We start from the raw sequence: 25,846 nt of genomic DNA on the forward strand, positions 1-25,846 counted from the left end.
GGAAACAAACTGTGGATAGCAATACTATCAAATACCACTGTTAAAAATTACACAAAGACTTTTACACAGCACTGAATGTTTTACCATAAACGCTGTTCAGATATATCAGCCATATCAGCCTGTCAGTTTTTGCATTTACCATACCAATGAAGAAGACTCGGAACAGAATTAAGAGGTTCTAGATCTTAATTCTCAATGAGGAGAGAGACCTCATTGTAACTAATACACCGGGAACTGGTCAGATTTGGATGGTGTTTTTAGGGAAGGTGTTCTTTGGGTCATACTCAGCATTTGTCGTCCTACAAACATGGCAGGTCAAGTTGAGGCCAAACAGCTTGATTTTGGTTTCATCTGACCACTTGGGAGTGCTTTCTCTCAAGCCCTCTCTGAACTATGTCAGTGTTCACTGGCAAACCTAGATGGGCCCTTACATGTGCCTTATCCTGAGCAAGGAGACCTTGCAGACACTGCAAAATTTCAATTCATTATGGTGTAGTGTGTTACTAATAGTGTTCTGGGTGACTGTGATCCCACTTGCCCTCAGATCATTAACAAGCACTTCCTGTGTAGTTTGGGGCTGATCCACCACCTTTCTCATGCTCATCTGCACCACTTGAAACAATATATTGTATTGGGCTTTAGACAGAGGGTGATTCATGGTAATTTTATTTTTCTTTCATTTCTGAATAATTGCCTCGAAAGTTGTCACCTTCTGTCCAAACGTCTTGCTGATGGTCTTGTAGTCCTTTCCAGTCCAATTCAAATCAAACTGAGGTTATTGTACTCGGCCCTGAAAATCTTAGAAATATGGTATCTAACCAGATTCTTACTCTGGATGGCATTACCTTGGCCTCCAGTAACACTGTGAGGAACCTTGGAGTCATTTGTGACCAGGATATGTCCTTCAATGCACATATTAAACAAATATGTGGGACTGCTTTCTTCCATTAGCGCAATATCTCTAAAATTAGAAATATCCTGTCTCAGAGTGACGCTGAAAAACTGCTGCAGCAAGAGTACTGACAGGGACTGGAAAGAGAGAGCAGATTTCTCCTATATTGGCTTCTCTTCATTGGCTCCCTGTTAAATCCAGAATTGAATTCAAAATCCTGCTCCTCACATACAAGATCTTGAATAATCAGGCCCCATCTTATCGTATCACCCTATTAGAGCACTTCACTCTTGGGCTGCAGGCTTACTTGTTGTTCCTAGAGTATTTAAAAGTAGAATGGGAGGCAGAGCCTTTAGTTTTCAGGCCCCTCTTCTGGAGGGGAAACCGCTTCCAATTTGGATTCAGGAGACAGACACTATCTCTGCTTTTAAGATTAGGCTTAAAACTTTCCCTTTTTGCTAAAGCATATAGTTAGGACTGGATCTGGTGACCCTGAATCTTCCCTTAGTTATGCTGCAGTAGGTGTAGGCTGCTGAGGGATGATGCATTGATTATTTCTTCTTCAGTCACTATGTGTTAATAGACCTCTCTGCATTAAATAACACTTGTTATTAATCTCTGGCTTTCTTCCACAGCATGTGTCTTGTCCTTTCTTCCTTCTCTCACCCCAACTGGTTGAGGCCGCCCCTCCCTGAGCCTGGTTGAGCCTTAAGTTTCTTTCTGTTAAAAGGGAGTTTTTCCTTCCCACTGTCGCCAAAGTGCTTGCTCATAGGGGGCATATGATTGTTGGGTTTTATCTCTGTATGTATTATTATAGGGTCTACCTTACAATATAAAGTCCCTTGAGGCGACTGTTGTTGTGATTTGGTGCTATATAAATAAGAATGGAATTGAATTTAAAATTAATCTGTGTGCCACATGGGCACACAACCAATCTGTGGGAGCCAGAATTCTGACTGTTTGTAAGCGATTAAATACTTATTTCACTCAAAGCCAAGCAAATCAATTTTTTTGATATTTGATGCAATATTTGTGTTTTTGTTTTGGTTATTGGTGTTCTCCATTATAATGAAACAACCATAAAATCTAGAGATTGTTGTTTGTTTTTTTTTCACAAGTGATTAAACTCAAAAATTCAGCAGGGAATCAAATATGATTTTATTATAACTAATGTGATAACAAAACACTTTTTTTTATTTACACATTATTTACACTAGGCACAGAACATGAAGCTAAACAAAGTATCCTCGATGAAAAGATATTTCCTTGATGTCCCCAGGTGTTGTTTTCATAAATCCTTAATGTTAGTGTATAGGAAAAAAAAGTATTTTTATGTAAAAAAAAAAAAAAAAGTAAATAAAAAATTATTTAATCAGTAATACAAATGACTTCTAGTGGGGCTAATTCCTTTTCTTCTTTTTGTGTGCAGACTACTCTCACCTTGTTGTTAATTGTTCTAACTAGTGGGTTGCACCTTGATGTATTCATAAAGGCATCTCTTGATGTAAGATTTGATGATTTCTTGACTTGGTTAGATGTCATGAAGCTTTTTTTCTTAAAATAAATAGTAATTAATAAAATAATTGAACAATAATAATTTGCAGATAATAAAATAATTCTGTCCTCATGTACTTTGTTTTCTAGAGGTCATTCTGCCCTTTTGGTGTTGCTGAGCTCACCAGTGCATTCATTCTTTTTAAGCATGTACCAGATTGTTGGTTTAGGCACAGAAGCCTAAAGATTTTGCTCTCTCTCATTGGTTTATGTTTTGAGGATAATGATGGCCTCTCTCATTTACAACAGCATCTTTGGGTCCCCATCTTGAAATCCCTCCACTCATTTGTTTGTGAAATTATTTTGAAGCACTATAAAATCATGAATGACATTAATGTAATAATATAATATAATAAAATGTATGATGAATGCAAAAAGGAAATTTGTGTTTGGTCAATTATTTATTTGTTTTAACAATGCCTATTTATTTCCCCTTAAATGGTGCCACATTTGTAAGGAAAATGCATGTGGAAAAACTCCTGCCAGTGCCAAACAGCTAATCTGCTACTGACTCTTGTGTTTGAGCTTCTGGTACCCCAGGTTTTGACAGTCAGGTGTCTGATTAGCAGAACCTGTGAGCATGAACCCTGCAACAGTTTCACTGATCTTGATAGGGTTCATGGCATGGATCACGAGATCAAAGAGTGGGGAAGACACAGAAAACACTCTGATGATGGCTGCACCGATAGGGTAACTTTTGGTGGAGGTAGTGTGATGGTATGGGAACACTACAATGGCTGACTTGCAACAAAATGATGGTTGAAGAATGGGATACCACCCCACAGCAGTGTGACCAGCATGAGAATGAGGTCACACGGTGTGTATGACCCTTCCACATTCTACAGAGGCCCCTGTTTGTTAGATGAACAAATTGCAAATATGTCTTGTTTCTTCAGACTTCTATTCTTCAATCTAATAAAAGACAAAAAAGCTGTTTGCTACTGGCAGGGAAGAAGTTTTTCATGTGCGCAATCCACATTCTCAACTTTGCTGCTGAACCCACAAATGTATTTTTCTTACAAAGATGGCACAATTTAAAGGGAAATAAACAGGTTTTCCAGCAGTGTAGGTTTTATTGCAAAAAAGCACTGTTAAAACATATAATTGACTAAACACATATTTACAGAAGTTAACAGCACATGTATGAAAGATTTTTAGTTGTTGTGGCTGAATCGAGAAGTTGTGTAAAGAGCTGTCAGGATTATTGATGATAGATAACCACTTGTTCAGTGACCACTTTGTCACAGGATTGACACAGGTCATGTAGCTGCCTTTTTCCCACTGATGTTGATACCCATTCTTCTGGTCTTATTCACATTCAGAAGTAGACGATTCCTGCCACTCTACAAAATCATTCACTAAAGCTCTATACCCTTTCTGCCATCATTAACGCATTACAGACTCGTGAGTATTTCTGTGGGTGACCAAACCCAGAGTTGTACTGAAAGTCTGAGCTGTACAAGGTGAACAGGAACTCATCAAATCATCAAAGGCTGCAGTTAGGGCTGCTCAATTAATCGAATTTTAATCGTGATTACGATCTGGGCTTTCAACGATCTTTAAAAATGACTGAGCCGATTATTAGCTGCGCAATCGAGCGCACCTCTCTGCGTTTCGAACACGCGTCACAACAATTAAGAGGACCCGAGGGAAGCTCGGAGAGCTCGGAAAGCTAGGAAAGCTAAGCAGAAGTTATTTGGTGAGGAGAGGATAATGGCTGCTGAAGAAAGAATGCCGTTGGTTGAAAAGAGAGGTAAAACGACTTAAGTGGTGTGGAAACATGGGTTCGCGGAGTCAGATGTGGATCAAGTAGACATAGTGTGGAAACTTTGCTACGGTGTCGTAGCTGCACCACAGAGCAACACTACAAATTTATTCAATCATTTGAAGACCGCTCACAAACTGACATACGATCAAACAATGAAGGAACATAGAGAAAAAACTCTTGACAACACCTGCTTCATCCTCACAGACTTCCATTCACGTTACCCTGTACAACAAGACTAAATATCCCACCAGCTCCCAGAGACACAAGGAGATAACAAACGCGGTAACGTTTTCCTCGCCAAAGACCACTGCTCAATTAACACAGTGAACAACCAGTATTATGCAGTATTTTGAAGTTCACTAAACATAGATGTTTACATTTTTCATTTATTTTTTATATTGCAAACATTTGCACTGTTATCAGTATTTGCACGCTATTTTATATTATTTTTTGACATCTTTAAAGCCACTATTCAATACATTGTTATTGTTAAATAAATATCGTCAAATAATCGAGATCTCAATTTCAGTGAAAATAATCGTGATTATCATTTTTGCCATAATCGAGCAGCCCTAGCTGCAGTCTATGTTTGTGTAGTCAGTAATGCATGAGATGATGGACGTGTTTGCTGCAATTTTCCTGTTTGTCTAAATTAACTTCAGCAGTCAGTGGTCATATATTGACCCCATAAAATAAAAGTTTACTGAAACTGACCTTCACATTTAAGTGAAATTCATCTGTGTGCTGACAAATTTCAATATAGAATTAAAATGAAAAAAATAAGTTAAAACAAAAAAAGTTATGAAAACATTCACATTTTAGAAACATGGTTTATTAATAGAGATGTGGGATCAATATAAAATCATAAATCGTAAATAAACTCAGCTGGATTTCCATATCAAAAATATTAAGCAGTTGCTACAAGTTATCTTAAGCAAAGTTTTTTTTATAAACATCTTTCAACAATAAAGGCACTTGCCCAACTCTTTTCAGTCAACATTAGTGTGTATTGCAGTACACCACTTAATGAAATTAAAGAAAGAAAATCTAATTAAAGGAATGCAGAGATGTTGACAAAGGTCAGGACAAAGTGAGAACTTGCGCACCCTGTGCAGGAGTTGTGACATAGAAAGTCGCAGTCCCACTGTATTTCTCCTGTAGAGGAAAAAGGAGAAACACACACAGACACACAGAGACACAATATGCACAGTGGGTAAAACTACATAAAACAACAATTATACATATTTTTTGCAACCTTATCTGAGAACATTAATAAGAGGTGTGTGAGAAGCACTTTTAAAAATCACTTTCGCTGACAGTAGTAAGTAAAAACTAAAGTTCACCCCATGAAAGTTCACGGGGTGGTCAAGAGGAAACAACCAGATTATGTGTTTCAGCTACACACCTGTCATCATTACTCTGGATGAAAATATTGTACCTCCTACCATTTTACTACTTACATAAAAAGTTTTAATTAGTTAATATTTTAAGTAAGTAAGTAAAATGTATCTATATAGCACTTTTCATAGATAAAAATCACAAAGTGCTAACAATAAAACCAATAAAACAATGAATTGAAAAGATAAATCAACAAATTAATTTAAAGCTCATCTCTATAGAAATGTCTTCAGCTGCTTTTTAAAAGAGTCAATAGAAGCTGCACAGCGTACAGACAGTGGAAGAGAATTCCACAGCCTCAGTGCCACTGCCCGAAAAGCACCATGTGTTTTGAACCTAGTGCGTGGGACCAACAGCAACCTCTGACCCCAAGACCTATGTGCTCGGGAAGAAGCATGAGGTTTCAACAGGTCAGAGATATACTGGGGGGCTTCATCATGTAGAGCCCTAAAATTTAAAACAAAAATTTGAAAATGAAACCTAAAATTTAACAGCAACCAATGAAGAGAAGCCAAAACTGCAATAATGTGCAATATCTTGCTAGTGCCAGTTAAAAGTCCTGCCTGAGCATTCTGAACAGTTGAAGGCGATCCAAAACTGATTTGTTGAAACAAGTCAAAAGTCCCTTATAGTAATCCAAACGAGAAGAGATAAAAGTATGAATAATCATGTCAAGTTCCGCCTTTGACACAAGTAGTCTGAGTTTGGAAATGTTTCTTAGATCATAAAACAGTTCTGAACAGTTGTTTGTAGTGATTCTCAAGTGACATTTAACTGTCAAATATAATGCCAAAATTTCTGAGACATGATTGAACATCCTGAAAAACTGATATGCTGCTTAATTTCTGAAATCATATTGTCAGGAGCAATAATCAAAGTTCCTGTTTTATCTGTATTTACAGTGGCTTGCAAAAGTATTCGGCCCCCTTGAACTTTTCCACATTTTGTCACATTACAGCCACAAACATGAATCACTTTTATTGGAATTCCACGTGAAAGACCAATACAAAGTGGTGTACACGTGAGAAATGGAACGAATTTCATATATGATTCCAAACATTTTTTACAAATAAATAACTGCAAAGTGGGGTGTGTGTAATTATTCAGCCCCCTTTGGTCTGAGTGCAGTCAGTTGCCCATAGACATTGCGTAATGTAACAAATGTGGGAAAGTTCAAGGGGGCCGAATACTTTTGCAAGCCACTGTAACAGAAGGAAGTTGTTGTTTAGCCATTGTTTGATTTCTGACAGACAATTATTTAAACAAGACAATTTATAAAACTCAGAAGCTTTGAAAGAACAGTATAACTGAATGTCACCAGCGTAGAGATGAACAGAAATAACGTCTGACAATTTGGCCTTGAGGGAGTATATTAAGCAAATAGAGAATCAGACCCAAAACAGATCGCTGAGGTACCCCATAAGGCAGAGCTGATATTTCAGACAAAACTTGACTCATACAGACACTAAAAGATCTCTCAGATAGATACGACATGAACCATTTTAAAACAACACCAGTAATCCCAAGTCCTTAAGCCTATTTATCATGATACTGTGATCAACAGTATCAAAAGCAGAGGTGAGATCCAATATAACCAGAACTGTGTACTCCCCAGAGTCTGCTGCCATCAAAACATCACTATACACTTTAAGTAAAGCGGTTTCAGTGGAGTGCGATTTGTTGAAATCAGACTGGAAAATGTCCAGAACATAATTTTTCTACAAAAAAGTAATTAAGTTATTCCGCTATTGTTTTGTCTAAGACAGGGGTCGGCAACCGCTGTGCACAGAGGTTCGGGAGCAGAAGTCCCATTGTATACATATCACGGCAGACCCGACGATGTTTCCATGAACATACTTTTCAGCATCTCTTTATTGACCACTTTTCACACACGGTTGCTGTACGCATACAGCCGGCTGTAGCTTTTCAGCTCACAGCCCGACACACACCAACAACACAACAGCATAGATGGCACAGACGTTAAGGCGGCGAGGCGTAATTGCGGGTGCCGCTCAGGTGTGTCTGCCTCCCCTGCAGCAGCGCTGCAGACCACGCCCCGCCACACACATTAACCAGGTAAAATACATATTTAGGCAGAATTTTGCAAATATCTAGTTTTCATTTTTTAGCAGCATAGTGCTTATTTCCCCAATAATTTTTTAAAAGTCAGGTCAAGGCTCCAAAAGCCCAAAGGCGATATAAAGGTGGCGGCTCACAACAGTTTTTGTTTGCTACATGGATCATTCTAGTTCAGCTGGGTGTCTTTCCTTTTGTTATATTAGGCATAGAGGTAAAGCATAAAGGTAAAAAATACCAATATATACAGTGTTGTCTTCATTTTAGATGTCAAAAAGTATTTGCAGCTCCCAGTGTTTTCTTTTGCGTGGAAACCGGGTCCAAATGGCTCTTTGGGTCTTAAAGGTTGCTGACCCCTGGTCTAAGATCTTTGATACAAATGTTAATTTTGATATTGGCCTGTAAATGTTTGGAAGAGCTAAAATCTATGCAGCTAGATAGCATAGTGGTAGGACTACATGCCTTTGTAGGCCTACACGCCTTTGGAACAGGAGTCGCAAGTTTGATTCCCACCTGGGGTGTCTGTATCCAGTAAGGGTTCCTAGGCTAGACCCCCACATACTAAACCAAACCATCCAGATTGACAGCAAAACAACTAGAAGCTCAGTGTTCCAACTGTTTGGAAAAAGGAACTGCTCTCACGGCTAAAGATTGACGAGGTACAACACAAATGTTATGGCAAGGGGGAGCCAGAACGACAGGTAAGGGGAAAAATTATAACCCCCACCCAAGGTACCAATGGAAGAAGGATCGTTGACTGCGAGAGGTACTGACCACAGCCGGTGACCAAGATACTACGAGAGAGGATCTACCAGCTGTTGTGAATGTAGTACTACAGACAATACCTACCGTGATCATTACCACCTGATCTACACTACAGCAGCAGTGATTAGTGAGATGCTTGGCTACAAGATGAACAACAGCAAGCGGAAAACAACCGCTCCTGTCATCAGTAAAGCTCTGGTAGGGTTCTTCTCAGTGTTTGGTCTTCCAAAGGTAGTCCAGACTGATCAGGGAACCAACTTTAAGTCTAGAACCTTTGCTCAGGCATTAAAAGCATTAGGAGTAGAGCACATTGCATCAAGCTCCTACCATCCTGAAAGTCAGGGAGCACTTGAAAGATTTCACCAGATATTAAAGTCCATGCTCTGCAAAAACTGTCTGGAGACAGGAAAGAACTGGGATGAGGGTATACCATTCTTATGTTCGCTGCTTGTGAAGCAGTGCAAGAGTCCCTAGGCTTTAGTCCTGCAGAGCTTGTATTTGGACATGAAGTTAGAGGACCGTTGCACATCCTTAAAGAACAGCTAGTTGTTCCAACTAAAACACTGAAGAGCATCCCTGAGTACGTGGCTAAAATTAGAAAGCTCCTTAAATCAGCTTGCTCTATTGCCAGGGACACCTTAACTGCTAGGCAGGTAAGGATGAAAAAACACTATGATCGGAGAGCTGTTGCTCGTCAGTTTAAACCTGGTGATCAGGTTCTAGTTCTGCTCTTCTCTGAAAACAAGGTTTTCTGGACTGTACGTTGTGGAAAAGAAACTCAGTGAGACCAATTATGTTGTTCAAACTCCTGATTGTCGTCGCAAGACTAGAGTATGCCACATTAACATGATGAAACATTATCTTTCTAGAGAGAATGAAGATGATCCCCTCACTCCGCACAAGGTTAAGTCTAGCTCCCCTATAGCATGCGTAGCTTCAGAAATAGCCAGTGAAAGCAGTGAGGAAGATGTGGTCCTGCGCAAAGATGCGTCACAGGGGACGAGACTAAGTAATAGTGAGATTCTGTCTGACTTGCCCCACTATTTGTCTCACCTGTCACTTAATCAGGCTGAAGACATTCAGAACCTGATTGTGTCCTTCCGGTGTATGTTTGGGGATGTTCCTACCCAGACGAGTTTGATATCCCATGACATTTTTCTTACCAGTCCTGCACCCATTAAACAGCGTGCATACAGAGTCAATCCCATCAAAAGAGAAATTATGAAAAAGGAAGTAGAGTATCTTGTTAGAAATGGACTTGCAATACCCAGTTGTAGCCCCTGGAGTTCCCCATGTTTGTTGGACATTAAAGCTGATGGGAGTCCACGGTTCTGTACGGACTTCCACAAAGTGAATGCTGTGACAGTTCCTGACGTGTATTCATCGCCTCTCATCGATAACTGCATTGATGAATTGGACCTGCCACATTTATAACTAAACTGGATATGTTGAGAGGTTATTGGCAGATTCCTTTAACCAAAAAGGTTTTAGCCGACCAATTAAGTTGGAGGTTGATGCTAGCGCGGTTGGGGTAGGTAGGTGCTGTCCTTCTACAGGAAGATCAGGATGGACTTGAATACCCTGTGTGCTACTTCTCAAAGAAGTTCACTCATCCTCAGAGAAGGTCTTCTACAATCGAACAAGAAACTCTTGCCGTTCTGTTGGCTCTGCAACATTTTGAGGTTTATCTTGGATTAAGTGTGGAACCCATAAAAGTCTTTACAGACCACAATCCGCTTGTTTTCCTTTCAAGGATGTACAATAACAACCGTCGGCTTATGAGGTGGTCTTTAATCATCCAAGAGTATAATCTTCAAATCTGCCATAAAAAAGGGACAGAAAATGTCTTGGCTGATGAACTGTCCCGTGCGCTGTAGTCTGTTTAGGTTTTGGGGTTTTTTTGTGTATGAAGGCTCCAAACTTTTTGTTTGGACTTGCAAGGTTGGGGGTGTTACGTGTCTGCAGGCTGCATGTTTTCTTTCCCTCTCCTTTTGTTTGCCATTTCCTCAGGTACACAGACTGCAGGCTGGTGTCAATTTGGGGATCTCCAGCTAATCAGAGGAAGGAGGCTTTGATTGGACAAACCAGGAGTGCACACCTTGATAAGGAGACTCACCTGTGGCTGGGCGGCTCTCTCTTCCGTGCTTAGGGTTGTTTGGCACATGTGTAGAGCTCTGGTGTATTTCTTTTGTTTGAAGGTTGTGGTGGGAGTAAAGAGGACTAGGTAAGTCTGAGGACCCCATACACTTACTCACGTAGAGTCCTTTCTGTTAGAAACACTAGGTAAGTAGGTTGGTGCCCCCCATGTAATTTTGAGCTTGTTTTGAGTTGAGGATTAGGGTCTTTTCCCTTTTTTGTTTTTCTAGGGTAAGAGCTCAGCTAAGTTTTGGTTTTGTCTTTTTGGGCACAACCCAACTATCCCTTTCTCCCCCACATTTGTTGTATGAATTTGGGTTATTGTTTATGTGAGAAAGCTGCCATTAAACTCGCTTTTGTTATTACACTTGTACCGAGTGTCTGGAGTTGTTGTGTTACCCCCTCCTGCCCTCGAGGAGGCGTAACAAGGTGATTATTATAATACAATTACTTTGTTGAAATTAATTGATTACATGGTGGTTTTCCTGTTTCATATGTTATGCTGTCCCCTTTCTAATTCTGGTAGTTCCACGCATTGCCGGAAACCCAAACAAAACACGAAATTAGAGTCCTATTAATGCTGGTGGCGTCAGTTACACAATGGATCCGAAGCCAGCACAACAGAGCCAGCAGTGCATGAACAGGAATGCATTTCTTATTTGGAAATTCTGACACCACTTCATATTTAAAGAGGAAACGGATGGGCGAAATCTGACAATTCAATGCAAACTCTGTTTGGCAGCAACCAAGTTGCACTCAAAAGACTCCACCTCCAACCTAAAAAAAACATCTGGAAGGAAGTTCTTTTTAAAAAACGAACGTTAGCCTACTGCAACTACCTTGTTTTAATTGTGGTAGCTATCTGGGTTATGTGCCACTTCAGTATCTTTGATGTACTATCGCTGTGTGACTGTTACAATTGATGAATAGCATTAACAACCTGCTAGCTGCAAATAATCATGTGCAGTTCTGAAAGCAGTCGATGAACTAACCTGAGATAATGCCAGCTAACAATGTTAGCTCGGTGGCGAGTAGCCTTCAGTAATAGTAATAAATCACACAGCAATAGTACATTAATGTAGTTGTAAAAAGCATGACAATATATTAAAAGCATTCAGAATACGTTACTCTCATTGAGTAACTTAACGGAATACGTTACGAACTAGATTTGGGGGCATTTATTCTGTAATCTGTAGTGGAATACATTTTAAAAGTAAGCTTCCCAACACTGTTGTAAAGTGAGTCACAATATATGTCACACATTTAGCCGAGTGACTAACAGGCTATGAATATTATCATTCCTTGGTGTGTTCTCTAGTACTACTCACACTGCACTACTTTTAAAAACAGTTGCCATTTTTAAACAGAGTTCAAACTAAATTTTGAAGTTGTATCCTCAATATCAGAATTTCCACAAAAAAGTACATTTTATTTACCATTTTATTAATAAAGCACATTTTGCATTATTTTTTAGTAAACTCTATGACAGCAAAACAAAAGAACCACAGATAATGACCTCCTAGTCATAATGTGTCAGTAAATCTAACTCCATGTCATAGAGAATTCATTGCTTCAAATGTAACTCTGGGACTAATAAAGGCTATCTCATCTTATCCTATAGTTTATTATCTTGGTATGTTCTGGTTTTCCTAGTCACTTTCATCCAGTGCTCACGGCTTCACAAGACGAAGTGAAGTGCAGTTAAGAATATCTGCAGGGTCAGGAGAGACTAGATCAACCTTGAACCCCTCAGCAAGTGATATCTTCAACAGCTCCTCCAAAAAGCCTTGCATGTCTGTGATTTCACAGGGACTGTAGTGCATGTTCATCATGTCATCTGACCACGTGACCTCAGGGCTAGACAAAGTTAGGCCCCTGTATTGCTGCTTATCATACTGTTCCTGTGGGAGTTCATCAGGCTTTGGCACCCATTCCAGTTTCAGTCTGTTCTGCCTCGGACGACATAGGTGAGGGCTGTTGAGACCCTGGGGTGTCCTGTAGGAGAAGCGCTCACAAAGCAAACCTAGAAATGCCCTCCAGGTACAAAAGAGGTCGACTGTGAACGCTCGTACAGAGCATGTGCGGAGTTCATAGTTTTCAGGCCCATGGCGCAAGTTAAAATGGAGAACACGGACCTGAAATAAGAGGGAAGAACATACTGACTACATATCCCCCAGAGTATACACAAACAAAGAACCGGTTGTTTCATGGCTACACATGCAAACAGGTGCACAAACACAGCCTCTGTGTATGTCTTGTATATACACAAAACACTAGCTGTGATGGTTTATTGGGAAAAGTTATTTGATTAAAAAAACCTTTGCACACCTGAATGAGGAACAGATGGAGTCTAACTAGAAGCACTCTAAGAACAGAACCAAACAGCCAATCCCTCAACATGATTGTACTCTCTGCTCATATTTCATTCATATTAAATAATTAGTTAATTTTTTGTTAAGCCATAATTTACCAAATTACTACGCTATTTGAATGTGGTATGATATTATGCACCTGTTCTTAACTAACTTATGAAATCGATTAAAACATAACAGTTGTCCAAAACTGTAAATAACACCTGTCATCATACTTACACTATTTATTAATTCATATTATTTATAGGGTATTTTCTTTTTTCTTGCTTATACATATGTAGGTGATGACCTGCTGCACAGTTCTGAGGAGATTGTTTTTAATTTTAAACGTTTACAGATTTCACTTTGACTACAATTGTCACATTGAAACTTCTGTCAATATCATCACTGATTAATGGCATAAACATTTGGAAAGTACTAATCATACCCACTATCCTATAACTGGATGATTGAAACTTCAGTGTTGGCTAGTTTTGTTTATTAGGTTATTAGGTTAACTTCTTCACTAAAATACTATTTAATACCAGAGCTTTACAAGAAATGGGTCACCTCCATCATATCTGTATGAGCTAAATTAACAATCAAAATGCAATTAAAATGTTGGGCAACATCATTTTCTCATAAACTGTAAAAAAATCTACAGCTGTAATAACTATTGCTACCACAATAGTTATTACAACTAATTTAATGCACTTCACCAATGCTATGACTGTCCATCGTTATATGCAGTAAATATGTGAGGGTATTCGGGGGTTTGGGAAATGCACCTTCTTTCTTTCTTTACTGTGCAAAAGTCTTCGGTCAACCCTCATTTCTTTATATTTTGCTTCCAATGACTCATTTTTTAAAGTAGTCTTCAGAAACAGATCTTTCTGAAGGTCTTTCAAAGTTTGTTTGTTTTTGGTTTGTTTGTTTGTTTTTTAAGAGGAATGTATTTTGTGTTCAAGCCACTTAGAAAAATGAGCAGCCTGTTGAAAACAAAACAAACGCACACAACAGGAAACTATCTGACCAGTTTCTTTCGTTGAATATCAGATAAATGGTGATAATAACAGAGTTCGAAAGGCATAAAATTGTTTTTTTACCCATAAGGCAATTCCACACAGCTCTTCACTAGAAACTTGGCATAGCTTGGCAAGGTGTGGTTCTTAAAGGACAAGAGGGGAAGCCACAGATTACAAAAGAACTGTATTCAAAAAAATCAATGGCAACAAGTCAAGCCAAATCTGACATTCTTAGTTCAAACTGTTACAACGTTTGAGGGAAGGCAAGAGTGAACAGTGAGTAAAAAAGGAGGTTCTAACACAGTTTGAGGCTGCATTTCAGCCAGTGGTGCTGTAATATATTTTCCGAGCAAAATATAAAGAAATTGTTGCCCAAGACTTGCACAGTACTGTATATAGAGTGCAATCAAACAGAAACTGCCTTTTGTGTCATTTAGCATTTATGGAAAAAAATTACAAATTTGGAGGCTATAGGAAATAAATGGTCATTTTAACAAATAATTTGGGACAGTGCCTGCTTTACTAACCATTTACTAAAAAGCAGAAATAGCAGAAAGCAGAAAGAGGTGCAGTAACAAGGTTTTTTGTGGCTAGCCTTACTGCATATGCACTTGTAGGACTTTTTCTTTCGGTGTGCAAACTTCAAGAAGGCATTTTACTGATGTTTGAGCCATTATTAAATGTGCAGACACTGTCCACACATGTTTGCTGAGGTCAAATTGAGCAAATAGGATAATGTCATTTTTTATATTTATTATCTTTGTACTACTTTTGAAAAACAAAGGTTATGGACTTTAAATAATTTGCAAATCATTTTGTCCTGTTTCTATTTTTCTGCACTTAAAAACAAACTGTTTGGCTTGTAGTCAGTGGTCAAGAGTAAACATGATCGACTAGCCTAATAAAATAAATAAACCTATTATGAGCAAATGAACAGTCTAGCTAACCTCATCACACGTACCTTGGAGTCGACTTTTACTATCATGATGGCTCCTAACGGCCCACCTCTAAGGCCCAGAGGCACCGATACCTCATAGTGACGAATCTCCTCCAGCAGACGGGGTATCTGGAAGAAATCTGCCTCTCTCCTGAGCAGTGCGAGTTCAGTGAAGCCATCTGGCAGATCCAAAGAGCCGGAGCGCAGGTAATTCAGAATGTAGCGAAACACTTTACCGTCACGGTCTATGAAAATGTTGCCGCAGCTGTCCCTAAGCATAGGAACTTGTCCGGTGAACATGGCGCCTAGCATCGAGTCACGGCAGCGAGTTAAAGTGTCTAAGGTTGTTGTATAGATTTCTCCACCGACGTTCAAGCACACAGGGTCCTTAAGAGAGTTCTTCTTGCTGTCATCTGAAGAGTTGAGATCCAGCATCCTGAAGGTGAAGCTGTGGTTTTTATACCTGTGAAGTCAGTGTTGCTTTTGTGAGGACAAGAATTATGCCCTGTTTAGGAATGTCGAGGACTGTGGAAGATTCAAGTATTTCTTTTGTTTCCCCACAAAGCCTTTCTTCCTTTGACAGTCAGCAAGCCACAGTAGTGTCCTGGATACAGCCAAGTTCGGAGAGATACAAGAAAATCTGCCAAATCTGATTCAGAAACTGAAGATAAAACTGCCGTTTCAAAATATGAAAAAGGCTGCTGTTCTTTTTCTTCTCACTGCTGCTTCAAAGTCAAAGTGACATCTTTATAGATGCCGGCATTTCCAATGATAATCTGCGGCCTAAAGCTTTTATTGATGCATCTCTTATAAGATCCTGAATTGTGTCAACCAGCAGCAGGCCTACCGGGTAACCAGAGTAGCATGCCAATGACTGGACTCTTGGCTCCGTCTCAATGAAACTTGCTTTTATTCTCAGCTCTCACCCACTGTCTCTGACTCTCACACACTGGAGATGTCTGAGCAAGACACAGGGGACTGGGGATTTGTCTGTAATGTCCTCTTAAAGTGATAGCTCACTGAAAGGTGTTTTTATCCACTGTTAACAAATGAACAATGTCCCACACATATTTCTTCTCACACACTGTCAGGAATGCTAAGATTTACCAGAAAAGAGAATAAAAACAGAAAAAATAGAGTTACCTACTGAAAAACAAACAAAGCAAAAAACTGACTTTGTTCCTATGAAAAATACAATTGCTGAAAGGAAATGCTAATAAATTAGTCACTTCTTTGGAGCGCACGATCAGGTGTCAAACAAAACAAAAACAAAAAAAATGGCCCCTTGAGGATGATTCCAAAAGTGAGTCAGTCTCCGTAGACTCTCATGTCAATATGCCCAGAAAAAAGATTAGCATGTTTAAAGCCTGGCACAAACAAACTATTTTGGTTTCCATGGACAGTTTCCCCCTTTATAACAATTGTACAGAGTCCTGTACTGTGAGCAACGTCTTTCTGTAATCTAAGTTTACTTAGCCTGATATCTGCAGTGAAGACAAGTGGTCACACAAACATAGCTATCCTCTCACTTTGTTAACCCAGGGTTTCACTTGGATGTTTTCACATGAAAGAGGCGGTGTTGGTAGTATCTGCTCAGTCACAACTATAGATAAGTGTAATGGCAGCAGAGCGGATAATTTTACAACAATAAAACTACACTATGAAATATGAAGAGGTTAAATACATAATACAGCTGCTACAGACAGCATATGAGAGGAAAAGCACTGCATGAATGCATGATTACTTTATGTGTTCTGGCACGGGAGACTGGAAAACAGCTACTACGTGTATTAATAAAATTTAGCGTATTTGAAGAAGAGATGGCAAAAATGCTGACTGTGTAAGACCCTGCACCCTATACGTTAGCAGTATTTGTGGGGCCAACAACTACACACACACACACCCCTATACTGTAGTGGTCATTAACGTAGCCAGTAATGGACTGTTCATACACCACTATACAATGTATATTAATGAGCCATAAACCCTCATAGAATGGCATAATTTAATATGTTGTGCAAAAGTCTTGAGCCACCACTCATTTGTTTAAATTTAGATATCTATTTAAATATTTATTATCTCTTGATATATCTGTGAAGGCAAACATGTTGCAAAATGCAAGAGCCTGCGTAATAAAAAGTGAGAATGTGTAAAAAAATTTTTTAATGTGTATTTTGAATTTTTTTTTTTCCCCTTATACACACACACACACACACACACACACACACACACACACACACACACACACACACACACACACACACGTATTCATATCCTTATGGGGACATCTCATCCACATAATGCTTTCTCTAACCTTAACCTAATTGTAACCCTGACACTAAAACCACATTTTGAGTCTCAAAAATGCCTTCAAACTTGTGGGGACCAGGATTTTGGTCCCCACGAGTTTGAAGGCTAGCTCCCCAGTGCTAGCTCAGATAACAGTTCAGATAACAGTTGTTGTTTCAACACACATTGCTACCACTGCTATATCCTCTACAAAATGTCTTGTGTAGATGACTTAGTGAAACAATTAATTAACCCGTCTTGTGACACAACATACATCCTCTATATTGAACAAGGCTGTAACCATCAATAACTTTGCATCTGTCCATTACCATTTAATTTGTACAAATCCACTCTTCTAAGTTTGTGTGGTTTTTCCGTCTCACCAGATGCAGCTTTCTGCACCATCTTATACTTATCACCACACTGTGTTTATGTGCTAAAAGAGAAATTTCCTTCCTTGTTACTAAAATTGATTCTGAAGTATGATTTCACTAACTCAGATGGTGCAGCAACTGTGGCAGTTTGTCTTGAAACAACAGCTGTAATGTCCACATTTTGACTTTTTTCTCAAAACAGATGTTCGACTTTAATCTTGAAATTTCGACTTTATTCTCAAAATTATGAATTTAGTTTTTCTTAATGTGGCCCTAACTATATTTCTCTGTGGATTTGTATATTTAAAAAATGCTACAGTTAATTCTAAGTTTTCAAACAAAATTAATGATGGCTTAAAACTTTTCTCCCGATAATAAAACTTCAAACCAGGTATGACCATCATCATGAGGTTGCTCCAAGTCACGTTTAGCTTAGCACACTTTTAAAACAGGTAACCTAGCTCCACCACAAGTTTAGCTTTTACTGAACTGTTATATTTGGAATTGTACTTTCTACAAATTTTATTTAATTGCATTTCATCTTAATTTCTAACATGTAAGTTTGTTTTTATTTTTAATTTGCAACAAATATTTCCTCGAAGTGATCATTAAAGCACTCCTGATCCTGACGGATCAAATCCACAAAGATCTCAAGTATACACACATATTGTGTAGTATATCACAGGGCATAAAAAAAGCCTTGGATTTTTTAATCTATATATGCCAATTAGATTGGTTTGTACTGAGAAGCTTATCACTGACCAATAACAGTGTCTCCTAAGTGTTTATTTTAAGGTTACCAGCTTTACTGAATATGTACTTATTTGATTCTTTCTTTTAGTCGTGGTCATCCTGATAACCACGACTACATGCAGTACATCTTTATACATGTGTGTACGTGTGTTAACCTGTATGTGGTGTATGGTCCTGTCAATGGCCTCAGCGAGTAGCAAAGTCACAGTGCATCCACCGAATCCTCCTCCTGTCATCCGGCTGCCAAAGACGCCCTCCACTTCCATGGCTGCAGACACCAGCTCATCTAGCTCCCTGCAGCTCACCTCGTACAGATCTCTGCCACAGGGACATCGAGTTACCACATGCCTAACAGTGACCTATACAGTAACTCATTTGCTATCTGTACCTCAGACTGTTGTGGCTCTCAACCATATGTTTGCCAAACTCCTTGTACTCTCCTCTTTCTAGAGACTTAGCAGCTTGGACAGTTCTTTGAATCTCCTCAATTACATGGCGAGCTCTTCTGTAGGTAACATCATCCATCCTTCCCCTGGCCTCTGAACCGATAAACAATAAACAGGGTTAGCTTTAACCGATGAGTTTAAAAAGCAAAAAAATATATACAGTCATCTAAAAGTACTGAAATGCTAATAAGGGCTTTCAAATGGCAAACAAGTGGTTGAAACTTAAAGTTATGTGTAAAAAAAAAAGTAAAGACAAGTAAGTCAAAGGTCAGCAAAATAGAAATGCTGAAAAAGTTCAAAGCAGTAATAAAATAAGTGAAACATAAATCTTGACATTTATGAATTACTGTAGTGGTGAAAAGATTTGAGTTTAGAAAGATAAAAGTCATTTTATTAAATTTGAGTCCTTGAGGAAGAGGTCAGAGGTCAACCTGATATTTACATGCCTGTCAGTACAAACAACAGTAAGAAACACAGTTTTAAATGGGTTTGCATGCTATTATCATCACTTTGAACCTCAGATCATTGACCTATTGATCTTGAAGAAGAACTCAAAGGTCAAATGTGACATATTTAAATCTTTATATGGTACTTTCTACATGTCAACAATAAGTTACAAGGCTTTTATGTCCATGTTTAACTAATAAATCATAAATTTGGCCTTGAAGACTTTGGCAGATGCAAAGTTTTTATGAACTGTTAACAAGACTCCACTGGACACACACATTTTATCAGAAATCATTTAAACTTTTGCAAACACTACCTCCTTGGTGGAGACAACTAGCACTATTAGCAAAATAATATGGTGAAATGCCAAAAAGTACACAATATATCACTTGCGGGGCGTGGTGGATAGCAAAAAATGTCTGCATGCTTCAAAAGGTACAAACTGACACCAAGATGAAATCAGAAATTAGAAATAAGCAAATTACATCCTGAATAAATGCAGAAACAACGTTTTCATGGGTATCAATGAGTGCCATCTTGGGTTTTTGAGGCCAATCAAGCAAAATTAATAAGTATACAAAGGTCCACTATGGTTCCACAATTTTGGAGTAAATTAGACATTATCTGTTCCACTAGTGCTCTAGTGCATGTGACAGTATTAAAATCATGCTGTCATATAAATTAAATAAATAAGACTCAGTGCCTCCCTCCTAACCATCTCAGAGTCAGGCAGAAGGCGATACCTTAGGCATGTTTAATAAAGACATGCAAAAATTTTTACTTCATACTATTAAAACTCTCAGTTACCGGCTCTCACAGTACATTACTGGCAAATAATTTATTTGGCTTTTGCAATAATTTGAATTCCTACACACTGTATATAATTAATAAAAATAACTTGGACTCAGATAAATACTTTAAGACCTTGTTTGTGGGGACTGTAAGTTGTGGTTTTTAAGGCTTTCAAAGACCTGCCAATGAACTGTAAAACAGTAAGAGAAAATGGATTACAACAGGAAGACAAAAAAACATCCACACCCTCTAGGTCCTTCATCGTAGCATCCCTCAGACTGTCCTTCCCCAGAATGGAGGCAGCCGTCTCACATTGCCTGCGTCTTATGGGATACTCACTGCAACTCAGAGAGTGCCTTACATTGGAGTTGGTGATGAGAATGACCAGGCCTGAATCTGTCAGAGGAACAGGGGTGGCCTCGAGCGATCTGCCAAACACGTTTTTTTATTTTATTTTAATGAAAATATAACATAGTAACAATGTCTACCTTGTGTAGCCAAAAACCATCACTCACTAGATGTTTGTACTACCTGCAGTCAATGAGCAATGCATGGCCCTCCTTGCCAAGAACAGATACAAACTGATCCATAATGCCACAGGGTACATCAGCATGAGTGTGTTCAGCCTGCTGACAGGCTAATGCTTTGGACACCTGGTTTCCATCATCTATGAGAAAAAGAAAAGTAAAGAGTAGATCAAACGGCTCCAACTCCATTGGCCTGTTAGTGAAATCAATAAGCATCAGCTGTCAGTACGAGTATGGTTAGACGTTAAGAGTGCTCAAACACTCTAACCATATCTTGGAATGCATTTTGTTTTAGCATGAAAGCTGTTATTGCCAGGCCACCATCACTCTAACAAAGAGTGAATAGCAATGGCCCCATCAAAATGTGCCATGTGAGACTGAAAACAAACACATGTGTTGAAACAAGCAGGTAGCAGAGAGGTGATGAGAGGTCAGGCCTGTATATCACTTGTTCCTTAATTGAATCTAAAGGCATTTACTACTTGAGAAGTCTTCTTTTGGCATAATGACTTAAATACTACTGGGTAGCTTTATCAAGAATAATACAGCATCATATATCGGCAGATTATTATAAAATCTGAACGAAATCAAAACAATAAGTAAAATAAATGGTAAAGTATAATAATTGCAAGGACTAAATGTAGTGGAATAGAATAAGAAAGCAGTATAACGCAGAAATACTTGAATTAAGTAAAACAGCCATTCAGTCACTGCCATGTCCTCTAATATGACTCTAACCTGGCTTGAGTTGCTGCAGGAAGGTGTAAAAGGCCACCTCTAGAGAGGCAGAGCTGGACAGTCCTCCACCCAGGGGGACACTGGTGGCTATCACTGCCCTGAAACCTGGGACTGGCGAAGCTAAAACACAAGACACATAAAAAGTAGACTTTTGGGATTTTTTTTAAAAATTTTGATTGTGAGATTCTGCTTGACATCTGTTCTCATTCACTGTGACAATATAATGTGTTTACAGTCTTGTTTACCCCTGTAATGGTGTATAACACCCTTTACATAGTTGGCCCAGCGGGGTAACCCTGGAGACAGTGCAGATCCATCACTAGACAGGCAGAAGTCCAATCGGTGAGGCTCGTCAGCGTCGAAGGCTGCGGTTACCACGGTAACATCCTGGCCGGATATTTCACTACCCACCACCACAGTCACTAAAGGAAGCGCCTGACAACAAATGCACAAGGAAGTACTTAGTTTTGTCTTTAGTCTTTGTGTCAAGAAGAAATTTCTTTCCAGAAGTTATTTAAAAAAGAAGAGAAAATAAATTCACTGTTGCACTATTCTTACTATTACTAACATAACATCCTTTTATTAAAATCAGATCTTTGCCTGTTTTCGACATGAAAGTGATAATGCAAGACTCAGTTCAACAGATGAAGCTTTCTATTGAGTGGTAGTGTGGTACTGATACCATTGGAAGCACGAGTCCCTGGTTGTAGTCGGTGTGCTCTCCTATTAGGTTCACTCTTCCAGGCGCGCACACCGCCACTCGAGCAGGCTCCTCACCGAACATCTGTCCGTACAGTCGCCGGGCCTCCGAAACAAGCTCGGACACACTCGGAAAGCAACTAGCCATGTAGCAGATTTCTTTAAAGGGTTCAACAAAAATGATGAGCTGTCAGTGTCAACAGACAGGCGAAGTGCTCGAGCAATCATGTGACGCGTCCTTCTTTTTTCTTCTTCTTCTTTATCATTTATTGGCGGTTGACAAACAGCAAAATGGTGAATTACCGCCACTAACTGGTGTAGAGTGTGCCCTGAAATATTAAAAAACCTACAAAAAAATCAAATCCTTCCAAACAAATTAGTCTGTCTTAAAAAACAAAATATGACCTGATAACTTTCACTCTTCGAGTTCTTGCAAAGTAAATCTAACAAATCCAGTTTCACTTTCATATAACCGAGCTTTTGAATCAGTTTTCTTCTTTCAGCGTCACATTTCTGGCAGTGCACTAAACCTGATCTTTCCCTGGTGCTGAAGGGTTGGATGTCCTAATTCTGTCTTTGAAATTCTGTTCAATTCTGTCTTTGTAAAGGGCATATTCAATAAATTGTGTCGTCTACTTGCTGCAGTACCCCCTATTTTCTGCAGTTGTAATTTCTCTTTCCCTTTGACCTTCTTCCCTAATATTAATTGAGTTATGAATTTTACCAAAGGTTTTTGCCATCATATCTGCCTCTTCTTCATTTTTTACTGCTGTAACTTCCCCATCATTTAATACTGGATGCCCATATTCTCTTATAATTGTATTCATCTTTCTGATCATTGACCATACCTTATCAATTTCTGTCTCTCTCCCCACAAAATTACAAAAGCCCCTCCAACTGTCCCTCGTTGCATTTTAATGGTTTTTCTTACATTAGCTTGTGACTTTTTATATTCAACAGGATTCTGATAATTCTGATTTCTTTTTAACATTTTAAAAGCTTTATTTCAGCACTTCATCACATTCCTTTGTCCACCAGGATACAATCTTTTTGCTTCTACCTCCTTTCACTTGACTTGAAAGGAATCCATGTTTATAAAGTCAACAAGAGCAATGTGCTGAGCTCATTGTGGACTCAAATTCTCTGTTGTGAGGTTCTGGCTGGTTTGAAAATATCATGTGATTCAGCAAATGACCAGCTTGATTTCTTTATTTTTTGATTATTTATGATTGACTATTTATTAAACTTATAACATTCATTCACTAATAACACAATAACAAAATCCAAGACACAAATATTATTATTTTTAAGAAATATTAAAGAAAGTAAAGAGAGAGCAACCTCAGCATTCAAAGAAGACAGATCTTTGCTCCATCGAAGGAGTTGCCTCAGGGGGACTTAGTGGCTCTCATGTAAAAAGTCCTCAGCAAAATTTTGGTTTCTGTCCAATTAAATAGATTCAAGTTTAGTAACTAAAAAAAGTTGTTGGGTAAAATACTTTTTAATTTTTATATGCCAAGGTTACACTATCAATTTCCACCTGAAGGCCACAGTCCAGGGTAAGTACAAGAATTGAAACAACAATCCTTTTGTAGTGAGTAACTGTATTACAAAGTGACTACTTTGGATAAAAAATATGAATATTTATTTATGAATAATTATTCATAAATAAATATGAGCACTGAAATCCTGCTATCATTATGATACTAACAGGTCAAACACAATTTCTTGATAATAAATGGCTTCACTCAACCACTCCACAAGACACTAATTCTGCCAAGATATGCAAACTTTGAGCATACTTGTATCTGTCATGGCTTGGTCAGTCAGGTAAGTATTGATGATTTCACTGCTGGTTGGAAGTAGGAGACATTGAATTTAGAGAAATGTGTCAGAAGTGATCTACACCGTTTGATGAATAATCTTGACTATGAAACTACAATCGCGTTGCCAAAGCAACCAAAGAGGTTAAATATTAAACAGGAAGATTTATCCTGGATTTGTGTGTTCGGTTACTTTTGGCATTCCATGTATGTTTTAAACAGGTCCCTCTCCTCGGCTCGTCTACAATTTTTTCCCTTCATTTCTTTATTCCAGTCTTGTACACTAAATATAAAGAATGAAAGATTAACATTTAAAGACTTTGTTTTTCATATAAAACAACAGAATAATGACAGTGAGCCAACAATGCTGAAATCAATACTTATTTACTAGCTGACAGTGATATTTTTCAGTTTGTTGAACACTATTCAGAATTTTTTGTTATAAATATCATAAGTTTGATTGGTGTACAGAATGTATGCACAAACACAATATTTTAAATATAATAATAACAAAAACAGTGGAAAAGGTTCAAATTTTAGTTTGTCTGCAATTTCTACAGTTCAGAAAACAGCTTTTGACATTTTAACCTATAATGTACAAAGGAAAGTGAGCAAAATCCAGAGAAATGATTTATAAAATCTGGGTTTTGTGATCTTAGCAGAATATCAGCATGTTTTTTTGGTTAATCATATAGTTAGTTCTGTTTCAGTTTTGTCATTTAATTGTCTCATAAAATGATGGGCCTGACTGTAAATGTACAATTCTTATCTCAGACTTTCATTTCTAAATATCCATTTGTGCCAAACTTATGTTCACATGCCCACGTGGTATCTTAAGTAAACATAGAACAAATATGTGATAAAACTACCATACTCTGACAAATAGATTTTGCATGTCTATTATGTAATCGATTTAATCATTTTAAGCCTTTGTGTTTACAGTGAGCTACAGCTTCAGAATAATACTGTCTGTCCACTACCCAGTGCTAAAAACGCTTTCGATTTAAATTAAAAAGTTTTCATATAGTTTGTCTTTATATAGATGTTATAGGTTCTGTAACCTTTTTTTTTTTTAAACGAAAGTCAGATCAATATATTATTTTTTAACACCAATACTGATATTTGGAGATTTTAAATCTCTGACATTCCAGTGAATTTCCTGTACTCTTTTCTTTCAGATGTATAAAACATGACCCGATTACCCTAACATTTATTTGTAGTTATTTATTTACTTGTTTTACACTTCACCCTGCTCAGATCAGCTGTTCCATGTGTTACCAACAGGACAGCTGCAGAGTGTCCTCTTGTGGACACAGTCTGCAACTTCAATGCTCATAACATGGTTGAAGGAGAAAAACAATATTAAAAATCTTCCCCTAAACATAATAACCCTGCCAGCCAGCGCAGGAGAAACTGCAATTCAGTTTCCACACAGGACCTGGTTTGTAATAAAATAAAAACTTCAAACTTAAAAACTGTATTTTGTATTTATTCAGGTTATCTTTTTTCTGATACTAAAATGTGTTTGTTGATCTGAAATATAAGTGTAAGAAATATACAACAAAAAAGAATCCATGAAAGGAGCAAATACTTTTTCACAGCACTGTATATCATGTTTATCTACAGCAGAGGAAAATGTTTGGTCAATGTGGCAACAGGATATGTGAGGGATACATTTAGTCTAGCAGCATTGTCCACCTCCTCCTAGCAGGTCCCAAAGTCTTCCCAAGCTGGAAAAATACATAACTTTTCCTGCCCAGACTTGGGCATTCCCTGAAAACAGAAGATCAGCGGCTCTACTCTTTCTAAGGAGAAACCTCCTTTGGCTGATTGTCTCTGAAATCTCATTATCCAGACCTCATGATCCTAGATGAGGATGGAAAAGTAAGGTCAGAGGTGAATTAAAACATGTACCCTTTTATACTCTACCACAATGCTCTGGTATGACTCAGGTATTACTAATAATATTACCATAATAATGGTATAATGGATAACAATATAATCCACCGGACTCACACTTATTTTGCACTGGTTAAAAAAATGATAAAACAAGTTT

At 38.3% G+C, this 25,846-nt stretch overlaps 2 protein-coding genes across 2 annotated transcripts; both read right to left on the reverse strand.

The window, feature by feature from the left end:
- Positions 1-5,021: 5,021 nt before the first annotated feature.
- On the reverse strand, positions 5,022-25,800 carry galk1 (galactokinase 1). Its single transcript, XM_063481742.1, has 8 exons — positions 21,951-25,800; positions 21,514-21,703; positions 21,269-21,388; positions 20,535-20,670; positions 20,250-20,431; positions 18,707-18,857; positions 18,474-18,636; positions 5,022-5,369 (listed from the first exon to the last, which is right to left on the reverse strand). Exons 1-8 carry the CDS (start codon positions 22,113-22,115, stop codon positions 5,295-5,297), a joined length of 1,182 nt encoding a protein of 393 aa, XP_063337812.1. The 5' UTR covers positions 22,116-25,800; the 3' UTR covers positions 5,022-5,294.
- Positions 10,733-16,626, reverse strand: LOC134632885 (BTB/POZ domain-containing protein KCTD21-like). Its single transcript, XM_063481743.1, has 2 exons — positions 14,927-16,626; positions 10,733-12,724 (listed from the first exon to the last, which is right to left on the reverse strand). The coding sequence occupies exons 1-2, from the start codon at positions 15,335-15,337 to the stop codon at positions 12,260-12,262; spliced, it is 876 nt and encodes a 291-aa protein (XP_063337813.1). The 5' UTR covers positions 15,338-16,626; the 3' UTR covers positions 10,733-12,259.
- Positions 25,801-25,846: the final 46 nt, after the last annotated feature.

This window comes from Pelmatolapia mariae, linkage group LG8 (genome assembly GCF_036321145.2).
Source record: "Pelmatolapia mariae isolate MD_Pm_ZW linkage group LG8, Pm_UMD_F_2, whole genome shotgun sequence".
In the NCBI taxonomy this organism is placed as follows: domain Eukaryota; kingdom Metazoa; phylum Chordata; class Actinopteri; order Cichliformes; family Cichlidae; genus Pelmatolapia; species Pelmatolapia mariae.